This window comes from Tamandua tetradactyla, chromosome 1, assembly GCF_023851605.1.
Source record: "Tamandua tetradactyla isolate mTamTet1 chromosome 1, mTamTet1.pri, whole genome shotgun sequence".
Classification (NCBI taxonomy): domain Eukaryota; kingdom Metazoa; phylum Chordata; class Mammalia; order Pilosa; family Myrmecophagidae; genus Tamandua; species Tamandua tetradactyla.
The window spans coordinates 181,940,754-181,960,268 of record NC_135327.1 but is presented as its reverse complement, the minus strand read 5'-3'; the positions used below and the strand labels follow the sequence as shown (position 1 = coordinate 181,960,268).

Sequence of the window (19,515 nt, the reverse complement as noted above, 5' to 3'; positions counted from 1 at the left end):
AACTAAGAGCTGTGCTCCAGTAGTCTTGTTTCTTGAAGATGATTGTATGAAGACATAACATTTACAAAGTGACTGTGTGATTGTAAAAAAACTTTGTGTCTGCTATTCTCTTTATCTAAGGTATGGACAGATGAGTAAAAAATATGAATAAAAATAGACAAATAATGGGGGGGACAAAGGTTAAAATAAACTAGGTATATGGAAATACTAGTGATCAATGATAGGGAGAGGTAAGGGGTATGGTATGTATGAATCTTTTCTTTTTTCTTTTTATTTCTTTTTCTGGAGTGATGCAAATATTCTAAAAAATAATCATGGTGATGAATGTACGACTATGTGATGATATTGTGAGCCATTGATTGTAAACCATGTATAGAATGTTTGTATATTAAGAATGTTTGTGCTTGTATGTTGTTTTGTCAATAAAAAAATTTTTTTTAAAGAAACTTCCAAATGGGTTGTAGGGGCTAGAGGAGGCTGCAGGATTTAAGGTGGATTGTGGCCTGTGGGGAGAGACCATAGCCATGGCTGATTTCCATGGCCAAGAGTACACCTCTGACCAGAATGGGCATGTACAGCCTTCTTCAGCACAACTTCTCTGGCCTAGAGCCCTGAGGGGTGGGAGTGAGTATATGTAAGGTGAGGGGAGAGAGGGCGTCACACACCTCCAGTGACACCATCTGCACAAGGTAGGAAGTGGTCGTGTTGGAGGTGCTTAGCCCTTCCTTGCTGGGTCACCACCCTTTGGGCTTGGGAATTACAGCACCCTTCAAAAAGCACTTATAGAAGCAATCTAGGGTTTGCCATTTGAAGGGATGTTTATAGACACTTTGGACTCTCCTGGTTCTTGAACTGAACCTAGAGTGAACAGAAGGAGGGTCAGTGCCCTTTGTTTCAGAACGTCTCTGCTGCTTGCATTCCCAGTACCCTGGAAAGCCAGTCTCCTCATGGGGGTTTTCAAGGCTCTTAAGTAGTGGAGTTGGGGATGTGAGGATTTGAGAGTTAATGGCACTTGAAGAGCCTGGCTGTCAGAATGGTCTATGGGGAGGATCCCGTGTTTTTAGAAGTTGTCAACTGGGCAGTTGAACCTGTGACCGTAAGTTATCTTTGACTTTGCCTTCTCTTTTGCCCCATATCAGCTGCTACATTTTATAATGCAGTTTACCTTTGTGCTACCTCTCTTATTTGCAACCTCTTTTCCATTCCCATTACTGCCCTGATCATAATAATCCCCTTTACTCTTTGCCCTATTTATGTGTGAATAGATGATCACCATTTTATGCTTCTCTCGAGTCTGTCAATTTAATTGTTCAGCAACATAACGTTGATTGAAAAGGCTGTTCTCCTCAAACTACTCAATGGCTGCCCATTGTCTACTGACATTCTCACACTCAGCCAAGTTTTCTAATATTCTCTCCAGCCAAATTGAGCTACTCCTGTTTGTTAAATAAACATATCCCACATGGTCCAGACTCGGTACCGTTGCCCATGCTGCCTCTTTAAGCTGGAATGCCCTTTCTTTCTCGTTACGCTCTTATTTCCTTGATGTAAAGTAAAAACTCACTTCAGAGCTGAATTAAGAAATTGAGCCCTTAGCATAAGATATTTACTATTTGTTGGAATTAACTCACCCAGGGAGGCAGGGATATCTCATGGGCACTTTGTTATAGACTTTGGCGTTTGTATGGGAATTAATTGCTGCTGGCTGCTGTGTTTGGGAAGGAAAGTGCTGCCTCATGCTTAGTCATGGGATGTCGTGTGCCAGTCCAGCTCTGAGTGTAATCAGAGACAGAAGATTATCTTGAAGCTGATGGTGTCCTTTTCCCTGTTGTTATGGGACGTGTTTTGAATTAAATTATTTTGAAACAGATGGCTGACTGAGAATTTTTTCGCCTTTGTTCTCAGTGAATTGAGTATTTAGTTTAGTTTGTTTTGGTTACTTAAAGTGCTGACGTTCTTGCTTTCCAGGTTGATAAAAGAGAATTGCATTTTATTTGGGGAAAGAAGAAAACAAAGCAAAGCCAAACAGAACATCTTCCAATAAATACTCTGTACCATGCTTTGAATTACACCAACATTTTAGTATCCTTTTCTTCTTATGTGAGAAAATCATGCCAAGAAATAGATAGTCCTTAAATCCCAAAATGAAACCTATACTGACATTTTAACTATATTAATTTTAAATTTTAAAAAAGATTTGCAGTACAGTTACCTCATATCGTTTTGTTGCAGTAGTTGCTTTCTGAAGTTACTCATTAATTCTCTTCGTGTTTCAGTAAAATCAATAATTGTTATCTGTGTCCCCCCATCTAGACAAGGAAATGGGAGGTGTGACTAATTATATGGGATTTCTCCAAGAGAATGTTCTGGGGGTCTTTGGCCCCCTTGGCCCCCTCTCTCGTGGTGCTTAAGAGTTGTGCGTTTCATTAGCTGAGATTTTTCCAGCTAAAACCGAAGTCCCCCACTCGTACTGTAGTGGCCATTGGTCATTTGGGGGCTGGGGCAGGGAGCACCTTTCTGTTTCTGGGGAATCCCTTTGTGCAAGTGTCAGGAGGTCACAAGCTTGATGGGGCAGCATAGCATGTGGCCCAGGCTTGGCAGTTGGATACTCCCTCCTGGATTTTCAATCTCGAGTCAGTGATACCTTAGGTCAGAGGCTAGTGGAGGAGTTGAGAAGTCCCTGGGCAGCTCGGCCTGTGGCTGTGCCAGCTGTGGCAGCCTTGGCCAACCCTTCCTGTAGCAAAACCCCACCGGGGCTCTCAGCTGTCAGGCCTCACTTGGCTCTTGACTCTTTCTGAGCTTGAGCTTTCTTGTCCATTCTCTGGACTTCGCATCCTTCCATTGAATCCCTCTCCTGCTATGTTAGCCAGAGCTGTTCCCTCACAAGTAAGAGAGGACCTGACTGAGAAAGCCTCACAGCGTGGGGCTGGGGTCACAGTACGGTTCTCTGTGTGGAAAGTCAACCCTTGCACACCCATTTTTCAGGTAGGAATTTTTAGGAACCCTTTAGCTTACCTAGCAAATAAGGGAACTGAGAACCAGGAACGTGACAGAGCTATCCAAGACCTGCAGTTAATTAGCTTGTGGCGGACCAGGAAGAGACCCGAGGCCTGCAGGCTCTCATTTCCAGGAATCTCTACTCCATGCCTGTTGTTTACCTTGAGGATAAAAGATGTGAAATGTGGCAATTCAGACATTTTAATGTTGTCTGTGATGTAATAAAAGTTGAGAAGCAAAGTATATCAAAGGCAGCTTTCTAAAAGAAGTTTTTAAATTGTTAACCGTATTCTTAGGAATACTTTTCATTTGCTCTCAGCTGGATTTTTTTCTGTGCAGAAGAGCCTGTTCCTGATTGTTCTTTGGGTAACTCCCCAAATGCAGTAGAAGCCTAAAACACTGATTTGGGAGCAGCATTTTTTCCTCACATGGGAAATATGAAACCTAGACATGGTTTCACCCTGCAGCTCCTGTGATGGAGCCTGGCCTGGCGGTCTCATTTCATTTCTCCAGGCGTCTCTGTCTCTTCTGCTCCTCCAGGCCTACTTCATAGTTCTCTGCTGTCATGATTTGCTCTCACCCCCAACCCTAATCTCAGTGGGTGTCCTAAACCCATTTTTTTTACAGGGAAAAATATACAGACACACTCACCCTCTGACCAGAATTCCCCTAAGTTCTCACCAGTAAATTTATAGAATTTACCTCTCTCTGCACTCATCCTCTGGGTCTCTTCAGTGAAGGATTAAGTTCCCCTCTGGATCCCATTTCCTTCTTCCTCCTTCTCAGCCACCTGGGCTCATCACTTGTCCCTTATATCTTCCTTCTCTTCCTTTCTTCTGGAATGTTCCATCAGCAGTACTCTACTCCAGCACTTTTCAGAAAAGCTTGGTGCACTTGTGTCAGAATCCCCCATGATTCAAAACAACAAATACCCACCCACATTCACAGACTCCAGAGCCCTATCCAAACCTACCATATGAATGCTGTTATTTTAGTTTTATTTTGAAAATATCTTATACAAAAAGAAAAGTTGCAAAAATTTCTGACTTTTCTGTATACCTTTAGTTTCAGAGTTCCCATATACTAAGCTTCTCCTGATAGTAACATCTTACATAGTTGCTGTACAATTATCAAAACTAAGAAATTAACATTGTACAATACTATTAACTGAGCTACAGACTTTCTGTGGATTTTGCCAGTTTTTCTATTTTTTCTACTCTAGTATCTAATCTAGGATCCCACATTGCATTTAGTTGTTTTGTCTCCTTAGCCCCTTCCAGTCTGTGACAGTTCCTCTGTCTTTCCTTGTCTTTCACTACCTTGACATTTTTTTTTTTTTAAATTTTTTTATTAATCAAAAAAAAGAAAAGAAATTAATACAACATTTAGAAATCACTCCATTCTACAAATGCACTCAGTAATTCTTAGTATCATCACATAGATGTATGATCATCATTTCTTAGTACATTTGCATCGATTTAGGAAAAGAACTAGCAAAACAGCAGAAAAAAATATAGAATGTTAATATAGAGAAGAGAATTAAAATAATAATACTAATAATATATATATATATATATATATATATATATATATATATATATATATAAAGGAAAAAGAAAAAAAACAAAAACAAAAGATACAAACACACAAACAAAAAACCATATTTCAGGTGCAGCTTCATTCAGTGTTCCAACATAGTTACATTACACTTAGGTATTATTGTGCTGTCCATTTTTGAGTTTTTGTATCTAGTCCTGTTGCACAGTCTGTATCCCTTCAGCTCCAATTACCCATTATCTTACCCTGTTTCTAACTCCTGCTGGTCTCTGTTACCAATGATATATTCCAAGCTGATTCTCAAATGTCGGTTCACATCAGTGGGACCTTACAGTATTTGTCCTTTAGTTTTGGGCTAGACTCACTCAGCATAATGTTCTCTAGGTCCATCACCTTGACATTTTTGAAGAGTCAGATATTTTCTAGAATGTCTCTGGGTTTGTCTGATGTTTTTGCCATAAATACTAAGTTTTTGTATTTTTAGAGACCTGCATCTTTAGCTCCTCGGTGATGCTTATTTGTCTTCTGAGAACCCAGTAATCTTCCCCGAACCCCTTTAGTTGCCGATATATCCCTCCCCTGCCCTACACAGCTACACATCTCAGGAAAGTTATCTGTGTGCATGCACCATTTCCTTGCCACTGATTCATCCTTCCTGTGGCATTCTGGCTTCTGCCACCACAAGACCAAAGAAACCTATTGTCACATCTGGGAGGTGCTTTTCATTCTTCATTTTCTTGATCATCTTTTGGGGTCATTCCACATAGGTAATGCCTTCCTGATTCCTAAACACTTCTTCTGTTTCCTTGTCATTCGCTTTCCTCGTTTCCCCTGCCTTCCTGACCTCTCTTCCCTTTGCAGGTTTATTTCCAGGCACATCTATCCATTTGTGTACTTGATATCTCCAAAATAAATCTCAGGGTAGTGCTTCTCAAACTTTAATGGGCACACAATCACCTGGGAATCTTTTGATAAAACCCATTTCCAATTCAGGAGGTCTAGAGTGGGCCCGAAATACAGCATTTTTAAAACACTGCCAGGTGATGCTCATCGCGCGGGCGCTACATGCTGGCCACTCTACTCTAAGCCACTGCCAGCTTCACGATTGTGACAGCGTAACTGATCTTTCTACATCTCTTCTCACTCCCTGGGAATCTGTTCTTCACATTGTGGCAGGAGGGATTTCTGAAACTTAATTCTGATTGTGTCATTCTTATGCCTTTAAATGCCTTCCACGTCTTCCCATTGCATTTATGGTACTTTTCAGTGTCTTCAAAATTGTGGTTTTCAAGTCTGCATGATCTGATCCCTTGCCTCCCTTCTAGTTTAGTCATGGAACTCTTTATCTTTCCTCCCCTTTCTTTCCAGACATACTGACCTTCTCAGTGTTCTTCAGTTGGCTGCATTACCAGAACTGCTCCTGCCTCCCCTCTGGGTCTCATACACATCCCATATCTTCTGCCCAGGCAGTGCTATGCCAAGTACTGACCTCCAAACCTGTGTTTTCCATTTTAGTCAAAGATGAGATAAGGAACTTGCACCAGAGTGTGAATCAGGCCCCTACTGAGTGTGCTGTCTAGTTCACCTGACATATTTTTATAGCACAACCTGCTCTCTGAAGGAAGCAGTACATTGATATACATGCTAGGTTTAGCATCTTATCTCTCTGCGTACCAGTAACAAAAACCTGTGGACTGGGCAGTGCAATGGTGGCTCAGTGGTAGAATTCTTACCTGCCATACTGGAGACCTGGGTTCGATTTCCAGTGCCTGCCCAGGCAAAATAACAAATGAACAAACTAAAAACCTGTGGACCACAATTTGAGGAACACTGGTCTTTAACACTGTTGTCCATTATTCACACCTTTCCAACACACGTGTGTGCTCATGCACAAACACACACACCCTTACACTTTCAGGCATATTTGGCTTTAGATGTGAAAGACAAAACCTTAATACTTTAGGGGACAATACAGAAAAAAATATAAGTATGACTTTTAGAGTCTGAAAGGATTTCCTAAACTTTCCTTTAAGGCATGCACACATGAACGATCGCAAATAATCACAGGAAATATTATTTGATTATATTAAAATTGAGAACTGTTCATCAAAAGACACCATACCATAAAGAGGATCAAAGAACAGGCCATAAACTGAGAGAAGTTATAACTAGCGTAAGATTAGTATTCAAAATATATCAAGAATGCCTTTAAATCAGTTAGAAAAAGGCGACTCCATTTGTAAAATGGGCAATATAGTTGAAAAGATACTAGAGAAGGCACTATGAATGACCAAGAGAAATGGAAAAGATGCTCAGTCTGTTGTAATCAGGGAAATCCAAATAAAAACCCTAAAGTCTTACACCAGTCAGATTGGTAAAGATATGAAAGTCTGGGGATATCAAATATTAGAATTTATTATGATCATACTCGTGTATTGCTGGTGAGAGTGCAAACTGGTTCTATGACTTTAAAATATTATTTAGCATTATTTAGTAAAATTTCACATGAGCAAATATTCTTTTTAAATTTGTTAAGACTTGCTTTGTGACCCAGCATATGGTCTATCTTTGAGAATGATCCATGAGCACTTGAGAAAAAGGTGTATCCTGCTGTTGTGGGATGTAATGTCCTATAAATGTCTGTTAAGTCTAGCTCATTTATAGTAATATTCAGATTCTCTATTTCTTTATTGATCCTCTGTCTAGATGTTCTGTCCATTGATGAGAGTGGTGAATTGAAGTCTCCAACTATTATGGTATATGAGTCTATTTCCCTTTTCAGTGTTTGCAGTGTATTCCTCACGTATTTTGGGGCATTCTGGTTCGGTGCGTAAATATTTATGATTGTTATGTCTTCTTGTTTAATTGTTCCTTTTATTAGTATATAGTGTCCTTCTTTGTCTCTTTTAACTGCTTTACATTTGAAGTCTAATTTGTTGGATATTAGTGTAGCCACTCCTGCTCTTTTCTGGTTGTTATTTGCATGAAATATCTTTTCCCAACCTTTCACTTTCAACCTATGTTTATCTTTGGGTTTAAGATGTGTTTCCTGTAGACAGCATATAGAAGGATCCTGTTTTTTAATCCATTCTGCCAATCTATGTCTTTTGATTGGGGAATTCAGTCCATTGACATTTAGTGTTATTACTGTTTGGATAATATTTTCCTCTAACATTTTGCCTTTTGTATTATATATATCATATCTGATTTTCCTTCTTTCTACACTCTTCTCCATACCTCTCTCTTCTGTCTTTTTGTATCTGACTCTAGTGCTCCCTTTAGTATTTCTTGCAGAGCTGGTCTCTTGGTCACAAAATCACTCAGTGACTTTTTGTCTGAAAATGTTTTAATTTCTCCCTCATTTTTGAAGGATAATTTTGCTGGATATAGGAGTCTTGGTTGGCAGTTTTTCTCTTTTAGTAATTTAAATATATCATCCCACTGTCTTCTAGCTTCCATGGTTTCTGCTGAGAAATCTACACATAGTCTTATTGGGTTTCCCTTGTATGTGATGGATTGTTTTTCTCTTGCTGCTTTCAAGATCCTCTCTTTCTCTTTGACCTCTGACATTCTAACTATTAAGTGTCTTGGAGAACGCCTATTTGGGTCTAATCTCTTTGGGGTGCACTGCACTTCTTGGATCTGTAATTTTAGGTCTTTCATAAGAGTTGGGAAATTTTCAGTGATAATTTCTTCCATTAGTTTTTCTCCTCCTTTTCCCTTCTCTTCTCCTTCTGGGACAGCCACAGCATGTATATTTGTGCGGTTCATATTGTCCTTGAGTTCCCTGATACCCTGTTCAAATTTTTCCATTCTTTTCCTGATAGTTTCTGTTTCTTTTTGGAATTCAGATGTTCCATCTTCCAAATCACTAATTCTATCTTCTGTCTCTTTAAATCTATCATTGTAGGTATCCATTGTTTTTTCCATCTTTTCTACTTTATCCTTCACTTCCATAAGTTCTGTGATTTGTTTTTTCAGTTTTTCTATTTCTTCTTTATGTTCAGCCCATGTCCTCTTCATGTCCTCCCTCAATTTATCGATTTCATTTTTGAAGAGGTTTTCCATTTCTGTTCGTATATTCAGCATTAGTTGTCTCAGCTCTTGTATCTCATTTGAACTATTGGTTTGTTCCTTTGACTGGGCCATATTCTCAATCTTCTGAGCGTGGACAGTTATCTTCTGCTGCTGGTGTCTGGACATTTAGTTAGATTTCCCTGGGTGTCGGACCCAACAAGGTTGTAAGAGTTTTCTGTGAAATCTCTGGGTTCTGTTTTTCTTATCCTGCCCAGTAGGTGGCGCTCGTGGCACACGTTTGTCTGCGGGTCCCACCAGTAAAAGGTGCTGTGGGTCCTTTAACTTTGGAAAACTCTCGCCGTCCGGGAGGTTCGCTAGCCGAAGCGGCTTGGAAGAGTGCCAGCCGGCCCGGGGTCCGAACGCGGGGAGGGTCGCTGGCCACCGCAGCCTGGGAAAGCGCCCGTCCGAATTTCCTAGTCGGCCCGGGACGCCAAGTGTGGCAGGAGGGCGCCAGCCGCAGCGGCCCGCCTGGGAGAGTGCACGTTCCCGGGGAGTCACGGGTTTGGAAGGGGCCCCCCCCGTCACCGTTCTCCGCGGCCTGGGGATTTCCGATCCAATTCTCTCAGTTGGTCTGGGGGGCCGTGCGTGGTGTGGGCGCCAGCCACCGTGGTTTGAGGGGACCGCCTGTCCAATTCTCCCAGCCGGCCCGGGAAGGGGGAAGGGAGTGACTCCGGCCGCTTGCTGCCCCGCCCGGTGAAGCCCGCGCCCCTCGGCGATCTCACCAGAGCGGGTTCTCTCAGCCAGCCAGCCGTTCCAGGATGGGGTACGCTGTCTTTTTTATCTCTGTCGTGGCTTTGGGAGCTGTTCTGTACCGTTTCTACTCCCCTAGTAGCTGTCCTGGAGGAGAAACTAAGATCCGCGCGTCTTACTAAGCCGCCATCTTCTCCGGAAGTCCTAAACTGTTTTCTGCCATGCTAGAGACCTGGATTTGATTCCCGGTGCCTGCCCATGCAGAGCTATGACCACCGTCCCCATCTTCAGTCCATCACGGCTGCCTCACGAACTGCCCGATGCTCCTCTTTCTGCATTCTCGAATTATCGGCGTTGACTGACGCTGAGCAAATATTCTTATCTGGCAATTCTTTTCCTACACAAAGACAGAAATATACATGAATTATTATAGACATGCACACACACACAGACACGTGTACCAGAAGATGGGTAAGAAAGTTAACTTCAGAGATGTTTGTAATAACAAAAATTGGGAATATCTTTCCATCAACAGTAGGCTGGATAAATAAAGTTTGGTTTATTCATAGGATGGAATTGTATTGCCATGGAGAAGATTGCGTTCTAGCTACATGCAAAACAACGACGACAGTACAACCATGGATGAATCCATAAAACAATGTGGAGTGGCAGAAACAGGTTGTGGTAGAATACATACAGTGCAATTCCATTTTGATAAAATTTGAAAATAAATGATGCTGAGGAATATACTCATTAGGAATACATGCATGTGGTTAAGACTAGAAAGAAAAACAAGCCTATGAGAAATGTGTAATTCAAGGCAGTGGTCACCTCAGTGGGAAGGGCCTTCAGGGGATTTCAAAGGTAAAAGTCAGATTTCTTTTTCTTTAACTGAGAGGTGGGTATTCAGGTGTATTATCTATATACCTGATGTGTCTTTTTGTAAATAGTGATTCTTATCAACTTGATATTTGATAATAAAACAGTACCAGCTGGAGGAGAGTGTAACCTGGTAGAGGAGTCGAAAAAGAAAGGGTAGAAAGAGGCTTTTCTAAGCCGGGAGAACTGTGATAAGGGGAGAGGAATAATGACTTTCGTAAGGCCATTAAAGTCTTCTTAGCACAACTTGAGAACTAGATGAAGATCAAAAGGCGCTAAAGATTTACTGAATCGGGGTAGTATTTTAATTGCTTGTTTGTTGTTGTTTTTAACTCTTAAAAATTCTGAAGGTCTAGTTTTATAGTATTTTATCCACAGGGATTTGGGATGACTCATGTTTTGAAAGCTCCACAGTTCAGCAAAGGAGAAGAAATAATGATTCAGTTTGTATTTTGACCTGATTTTCCTGTGGGGTTCCCAGGTTGGCCTTCAGAGGATATTTCCTTCTTTCAGCACCCATGCCTACAGCCGTGAAGTCACCAGGCAATCAGTGTGCGCCAAAAAGCATGTCTTTGCACAGGTTAAACAGTTTAGCATGTTTTTCAACTCAGTTATAAGAGAATATCATTTAGTATGTTTTTCGACTTAATTTCTTCACCAACAGTTTTCCTTAAGTGGACTGATTTGGCTAAACATGGTAAGGTGTGAAAGAGCGTCCAACTGCTGAGAAGGTATGAATCTGCCTTTCTAGGCTGGCTCTGTCCCTGTGTGCTATTTGGAGCAAGTCAGCTTAAACTCTTTGATCTTTATTTGCAACATGAGAGGATTGGCATAGGTCTTCAGGGATCCATCAAGCTTGGAGATTCTGTGATTCCATGCTTGGCTACTGTATTTAGGAACGATTTCCAGTTATAAAAAAATGTGGCTTCAGTTAAAAAAAAATGAAAATACTTATGTGAGTGTAAGACAGGCAAATTTCCAGATATAGTTAGACATCTTCCTCACTAATCTTTAATCACTAGGTTGTGGAAAGGACAGGGGGACAATTCCTGCTTTTATTTGTAGTGTGGCCAGAGCATAGCATAGGTCAAGAGACATTGCAGGCACCCAGTAAATATGTGTTAAGTCTAAGTGAGATCCAGTATCTCGGCACTTAATATGCTTGGAAACGTTCAGCCTTGTTGTCGCCCACAGCAGTGCCTTAGCTCAGTGCCCATCCTGATCTGCTAAGGCTGTTGCATCTTAACAAGAGCCCCAAACTTTGAGGAGCACCTGTCACTACAGCCCTGTTACTTTCTCTTTTATCAAAGAGAGAACTTTTCACGCTTTTATGAACTAGTGCTTTAGAGCTTGAAAACTGATCTCCAGGGCTTGAAATTAGAGTCCCTGAAGCCTTTTTATGCTTTGAGAAAGACTCTCCAGGTTTTCTAACCTCTTCCTGAATTAAGTATAAAGGTAATTCCCTGTGGCATTTCAGTTGCTGTCTCTTCAGAGCTTTCTTCTTTCCCCCAGGGTTTGGCCAAAAGAAGAAGAAAAAAATCAGCTTGGCACAGCCTCAATTTCTTAATATAACATTTTTTTCTTAATGCAACATTTTTTGTACTGTACTTTTTTAGTCAGAAGACTTTTTCTTCCTTTTGACCACTTTGCCCTCCCATTTCCCTGCCCTTTGAAGGTAGAATTGATTTAATTGTAATTTGCATCAGATACCTGGGATCATAAATTAGCCACTAAATGCTAATTTGTTTGGTGTTTTATCTCTTGCAGTCTGCCAGTTCACTTACAAATCTGTTTCTAATTCATTTTAAAAGGAATCTTGATCCTTTTTCAAACCTTGTATTTCAGAATAAATTATATCGAGTTTTTAAACAGAGACAATTATTTCACTTTGGAAAAACTTTCAAGTCTATGTGCTGTATTATTTGACAGATTTGTGATTAATTCTTAGATTTATAACCTCTTAACCTTTAATTATAGAAAAGAACAGCTGCTACTTTACCGCAGTTGTCATAAGTATCATGTTTACTTTTACCCATGCTTGGAATGTGACAGGTAAATAATAAAAGCACTTAGACAAGAAATCTGAGAATGAGGTCATATGGAAGATCATAAATGCCTAATAGTATTGCTGTGAAATAGCTTAAAATCTCTATTTCAGAAATGGCTTCCTTCTTTTATTGGTTATACCTTTTTACAAGTCATATTACATAGAAAGGAGTATAACCCTTTAAAGCAAGCAGTTTATATCTGGTGTAATTTTGTGACTTTCAGATACTAAGGAAACCAGCTAAAATATTTTCTCTATAAGACTAAATGCTATTTATAAATTTTAGTAAACACACACATGGTACATTTACAGAATTTTGTCTTCACTCTTAATTTCTCTCATCTCTGCTAGTGAGTCACAGTAATTCTGAATGTGTCTCTTTTGGCTTCTATGCAGTTGTAATCAACTGTTTTAATCCTGTGCTGTTTTTTGTAACCTCACAAAAGACATTGGTATTTTACTTTTTCGTTTATACTATCAAAATATGCTTAGATTTAACAATAGTTTTATTTACTATATTCCTTTTCAAGTCTTCTTTCTGAGATTTCTCTTCTTTTTGAAGCATGTCCTAAAGCATAAAACATGCTTTACTAAGAGTCTTCTGTCAGCGTAACTAGTTTTTGTTTATCAGGAAATGTTTCTTTTACAGGTGTTCTTGATAGAAGATTTTGCTAGCTGTTAAAATCTAAGGTGTCATATTTTCTCTCAGCGTGTTGAAGAGTTTATAACATTGTCCTCTGGTTTCTATTGTTGGTGTAAAATAGTTATTGGTTTAGTTGCCATTCTTTTCTCTTTGTCTGCTTTTACTATTTTTCTTTGTCTTTGGTGTTTTATAGTATCATTATAATGTGTGTAGGTGTGGTTTTTTTAATTTACCCTGCTTGGAATTGTTGGTCTTCCAGAACTGAAGGATTCGTGTCGCTTACTAATTTTGGAAAATTTTCAACACTATCTCTTTCAATATTGTCTTTACCCTGTGCCATTACTTCTTTCCAAAATTTTGATCAAACACATATTGAGCTATGTCATTCTATCTGCCATGTTTCTTAATGTCCCTTTATTATTATTCTCATCCCTTTGTCTCTTTCTGTCCCATTCTGAGTAACTTCTTCAGATTGATCTCCCAGTTCACTAAATTTTGTTTCAACTGTGTCTACGTTGCTATTTTCCTTGTCTATTGAATTTGTAATTTTAATCATCATATTTTTTTCATTTTTAAATGTTCTTTTAAAAATCTTTCTGACCATTTTTATAGTGCCTTGTTCCTTACCCATTTTCAGTTCCCTCTTTATTGTTTTAAATGAATTAAACATACTTTAAAAATGTATCCCATAGTTTCAATATCTGAAGTTTTTATAGATCTGATACTGTTTTTTGTTGTTGTTGTTCAGGGTATCTTGTTTGTAATTTTAAATTCTGTGCTTATATTTGTTGGAATTCTGTGGTAATTCTTTAATGCCTGGTTTGAAAGTGTGCTTTTCTGGGAATGATTTCTGTTAGTTTTTGAAAGACATTGGAGACCTGATCCACTTTAAATTACAGTTCTTAGCCCACAGTTTTTCGAACCATATGAATAGTGTAGACTCCAATTCATGAGAGTCTTTTTTTTTAATGTCTGTACAAAGTAAAAATTGATTCAAATACTCTATGTTGCTATACTCCTCTGAGAGGTGGGTAGCTTTCTTCCTCATTTACTCTCTCCCTGAGGATATGGCACTGCCTGTTCTCACCTTCTAGAGGTGGTCATTAATTGGGTTCTCTACCTCCAGGCCCCACCTTTCTGTCTTAGTGTGGCTTGAGCACTAGGCCATTGGTCCAGCATCCCCTTGGCAGTGTGGTGGCTCCAGTGCCTCATCACCTCCCTGGTCCAGCCCCTGCTTTGCGTCTGCTCTCAGCACATTTTCCTTCTTGTCTCAAGGCTTATCTGGTCACTTAAAAGGATACTTTCAAATACTGAGTAAGCACTCGTAGATGCTATAGAATGGAAGGGTTTTAAGATATCTACTCTGCCACACTGTTGGAAATAGAATAAAAATTATTTACTGCTTAAAAGTAAAGTAGAGTGATTTGAGATTGCCCTGTACTATTTCACATACCTGTGTTCTGATAGATTGTTGGGATGGCAGGCCTGTGTGCTTATGCGTCGTGATCATGATCACTGCTCAGGCCCCAGCGCGGGTTGCAGTGTAGCCGCGCCCTGTGCCCAGGGCCTTCATTGGGGTCTGGGTCCTCACATGTCCTTCTGTTCTCTCAGCAACATGTCCTAGTTTCGGGTGGAGACTCCTACATTTACTAAATGACAGTGACAACCGCACAAGGAAAAAGAAGATGAACGTTTGAGAGGATGATAGAAAGGATGATTTTAGTACATGCCAGAACCTGGTAACCTCAGACACCATACATTCATTCATTCCATAAATGTTTATTGAGTTCCTGGTACGCATCATTTACTATGCTAGGCTAGGCCCTGGAGAAACAATCAAACAAGAAACAGCCCTTGCCCTTGAAGGACAGCCTAATGAGCAGACATTTAATTTCAGAGGGGTGTGGCAAGGGATGTGATGGACAGTGGCCTGGGCAGCAGCACTAACTCAACTCTAGAGAGCCAGGAAAGGAGATAGTATATATGCTGCATTTGAAGCAAGAGTAGGAATAATCCAGGGGACAGCTGGAAAAGAGCATTGCAGGCAGAGGGAAAGGAATACATAAAGTCACTGAGACCAGAGAGAACTGGGGGAGCTTATTTGCCTAGAGTACGGTCTGGAGGCTTGAGAGGGGGCAGGGAATGATGAAAGCTCTGCCTGGAGGTAGTCTGGAGCACAAATACTCATAAGCTGTGTCTGAGGATACAACTGGGAAACTGTTGAATTCTTGAGTAGTGAGTGATACTGTTAGAGTTGCCATGTTCCTTTCTCTTAAGAGGCCACCCATGTCATTAATGAGGAAGAGCATAGGCTTTGAAATCAAGGCATGCATATTTCAGACTCCAGCTCCACTGTTGACTCGCTTGATGATCCTGTAACTGGTGTATTTTCTCTGAACCTCTTTCATCATGTCATAAATGAGAGACAGTGGGCTAGACAAGGGTTTGTTGAATGAGTAAAATTTTATGTCTGAAACAAAGTGTTAGCTTGTGTACTGTTTACTGCATTATAACTAACCCCGCTTTTCTTTTCTCAATAGATGAGCCCTCGCTGGAACAGCACAATCTTTCTTTATACTCCACGGAGCTCATGCTGATGAAAAGCACCGTGCACAGCACTGCACATGTGGCCTTAACAGAGACTGCCCCACAGTCCCAGGAAAGCAGTTTTCTTCATATCATGTCATCTCCATCTGCCACTACTTTTGATACAACCTTTTTTAACCAAGAGAAAATAACTCGAAATACTGCAGATCACAGCATCTTTGTGGCAAATTACATTTCAGTGATGGGTAACAAGGTGGTCATAGATGATGATGAAACAGATAACTTTTTGCCAGATACTCACTGGACCACTTCACAGATGCGTTCTCCAGTACAGTATATCACAGTCAGCCCACTGGGGCTGCCAGAACAAGCGTTAGAAGCTGTGTTAACTCCATCCTTACCCATTATTTCTTTACAAGATAAAGAAGAGGCATCAGTCTGGCAAAACTCTGTGCAACAACAAACAACATATGCTGAATCCCCCAATCATTTCAACACTTTTGGGTCGACTTTTCTCACTTCCATGGTCATGATTCCAACTCTGCATAGGAATTTGGTGCTTTATCCTACTGACACTTATGGACATTTATCAAGCAGGGCTATGCCAGAGATTGTGGCTTCAGTAACAGAGGCTGTAGAACCCCTTCTTTTTAGTCCCCAGTCTTCAGTGCCTCAGAAGTTAGGTGATGACAATACTCTACAGCCATTTTTGCCCTTGGGGGAGGCTACACAGCTTCCAGAGGATGTTTTGGCAACAAATACAGACCGATTCCCTGATGTGACCCCTGCTTTGAGTCAAAGTTTAAAAGAAAGCATTTCTCCAAGAACAGACCCTACCATAAATATGTCGAATATAGCCCTTGCTTTCAGGAGCAGTACAAATTCTGCTTTGTTTTCAACTCCTCTTGCATTTGTATCCTTTTCTACCCAAACAACTGATGTTTCATTTAACCCCTTTCTTCCCAGCAACTCCAGTGAAACATCAGAATTGCCCGACAGTCCAGTGGTCCCAAGTCATGTGGATGACACTCATGTCATGAGCCTGCTGTCTTCAGTCAGACCATTCACATGGTGTGTATCCTGCAGTATTGCTTCACCACAGCAAGTTCTGTCAACGAACCTTCTAGAGAGAGATGTAGGATCAGGAGATGGTGCTGAGACCTTGTCCTTTACCAGATTGGAAGCGAGCAGCCCCACTGTACTAAGCAGCACAGTAGAGGACTTCTCTGAACTTGACGAAAATCCTCAAGAATTTAATACACTTTTTCCCTCAAGACCTATAGTTCCACTTTCTTCTAGAACTGTAGAAATCCCAGAAATGGGCATTGGTATTTCATCCGAGATGGAGATGAGTAGTGTTATGAGCACACAAGTTTATGCTTCCCATGGTCAGCCCTCTGTAGCAGGGTCCCTTGATGCTGCTTCTTACAGCTTCTCCTCTGCTACTGAAACGCAAGTAATGCCATCCCGTGTAACAGCTGCATTTTCCTCGGTCATCACCAGTGTTTTCCGTGACTCATCCTTCTCCATCAGAGCAATGAAAAGCACACCATCGCTGACTATCAGGGGCCCAAGTCTTCTTAAGTCTTATAGTTTGGCCCCTTCAGGAGAGTCTTTACTCTTCTCTGATCAAGAATCTGCTAGTTTTTCTGAACACGAAACTGGGAGTACTTTGAATTTTGCATCCAGCTCTTTCTCAACTCCATCACTAGAATTCAACAGCTTGGTATCCTTATCTTCTGAAGTGCTTGCTTATGTGTCTGTGATGTCGAATGATTTGCTAACACTCACTTCTTGGGCTTTTTCAACCTTGGTTGACACATTCACATTGTCTGACTCTATCAGTTTGCAGTCACCTCGGTTTTCTCCTAATTCCACAAACCATGAATTTTCTCAGCTCTGGCCAAGTTCAGACCCTCTTTTATATACATTCACTCTTCTACCTAGTTACTCTGAAATGTCATCACCATCAAATTTCCCCTCTGACTCTCTCAAGTTCTCTGATGCATCAACAGTTTCACTGACAGATTCTAAAGCTCATTTTACCTCAGATTTCACTGAAACTACCTCCTATTTTGAGTTTTCACTCATTTTCCATGAGCCTGCAGTTACCACACTGGTGCCCTCTAGCTCTGAGCCTATCCTTGATGTTTTCATTGATGAAGCTCACTTAACATCACAGTTGACTGCTTTTCATGCAACCCCCATTTTACCTCGGACTTCTCTGTTCTCAACTCCTCTGCCCTCTGATGATGAGATCAGAACTACAAATTATCACACGTCTATTTTATCCGCTTTCTCTGAAATCATTCCTGCCACTCCAGTACTGATAACTGATGTGTACCCATCGTCAGCATCCTCATTTGTTTCTGAGGTGATCCCCTCACCTCTACCTACAGAGCCAATATTTGTGGGCCCATCATTCATACCCACAGATTTGCCAACGAACACCTCCACCGAACTTGGCACATCTAATACCAGCACTCCTACTGTTCATACTGTTGGCACCAACCTGAGCAGCAGAACTGAGAGTCAGAATCCCCAGGAGAGCAGCACTGCCCCGCCCCTGCCCTCACTTCATCTGGGAACCACCTCCACTCCCGAAGCAATGGTTGATACTCCAGCATTGACCACCACCAAGCAGCCATCTCTGTGTGATATTACAGTTCCTGATACCTATTTGATCACGGCTGGTAAGGTCCTGTGTAAAGCCACCTCTCGAGGTTGGATGATCTTTCTAAAGTGTTTGTATGAAATGCTTATGAGACATACAGCATCATGATTAAGAGTGAAGTCATTGAAGACAAATCATCCCTGGGTAATAATCCTTACTCCTTGCCTACCCCCGTGAATTCTATGGGCAGTTATTTAGCCATCCTCAGTTCCCTTACCTGTTAACAAGGATGATAGTGGTACCTACTTATTATAAAGATTAAACTGTATTAATTCATATAAAACACTTATCCCAGCGCATGGCACATAAGAAGCACTCCCCCAAATATGATATATTAGTTAGTGGTAGCAATAAGAACAAATACAAGGTTTAAATGTGCCTTAAAAGTTTTAGTAGGATCTTTCTCTCTGTTTCTCATAGCCCAGTGAATACATAGATGGCTTGGTTAAAACCCATAAAGCTTACCTCCATGTTTAGTTTGAATGATGAGTTGGGCAAATATCTAGTGGCAACCATTGCAATTTCTTATTATTTTACTATGCTTACTTTTCTTTGAAAGGAGGGAGTACTTTGTGCTTTATATTCCTATAAATGTCACTTGGATCCCAAGGAAAGAAAATTGAAGGGACTGAATATCCTCTGAATTCTGTCCCAAACTCTGATCTTCTCCTGAATCTGCAACCTGAGTGACTAGCCAACCAAACAGGTGCTTCTCTTGTAGTAGCATAGCTGCTTTGCCATTTTAAGCCAGCTCATAGTTGATGGAATTTATATATAAGGTAGACTTATTTCAAGGATAACTTCTAGTGACTGTGGCCTACTTGATCAGGATCACCCAACTTTTTCTTTATGAGAAATGACTTATGTTGTAAGTGAGGTCTCATGACCTGTTTATATTTGCCTAAGTAGAACCTAATGTTGATGAGTAGCCTGGCTCTGTGTATTGATTTTGAAGGAGGTGGGCCGTGGGGGATAGAAATGAAGGAGGGAAAAGGGAACATCAGGAGAAATGGAGGAGTAGTGAAGTGGACTAGGAAGGAGAGGAAGGGGATCAGAGGAGGCGAGGAAAGGAAGAACACGCTTTGCCCTTTTCCTTCCTCCTGAGTATGGTGGACCATTGGTCATTGGCTCACTGTGGTGGAGCTACCATCCTCTGAAGGTATTAGCAGCTGAAGCCTTTGCCCTCCTTGTTGCCACCACCTCCCCCAGAGGGAACAATTGTTAGTTCATGTGACAAATAATTGCTGAATACTTCGTCTGGGTGAAGTGTTTGTAGAAGCTTTAAGGGCTATACGTGGTTCCGTTTTTTAAGATGCTCAGAGTCTAGCAGGGTGGATGATGGGGCATGTTTTCTTGGTGGCTGTAATAAGAAAGCTTAAAGCGGAGTTCTGTAAGAGTGGGTAC

At 40.8% G+C, this 19,515-nt stretch overlaps 1 protein-coding gene across 1 annotated transcript in view; it reads left to right on the top strand.

The window, feature by feature from the left end:
* Positions 1–19,515, top strand: part of KIAA1549 (KIAA1549 ortholog) — a 178,198-nt gene that overhangs the window by 54,833 nt on the left and 103,850 nt on the right. Inside the window, exon 4 of the mRNA XM_077159029.1 lies at positions 15,431–18,130. Within this exon, the coding sequence (XP_077015144.1) occupies positions 15,431–18,130 (2,700 nt within the window). The remainder of the gene's footprint in view (positions 1–15,430; positions 18,131–19,515) is intronic.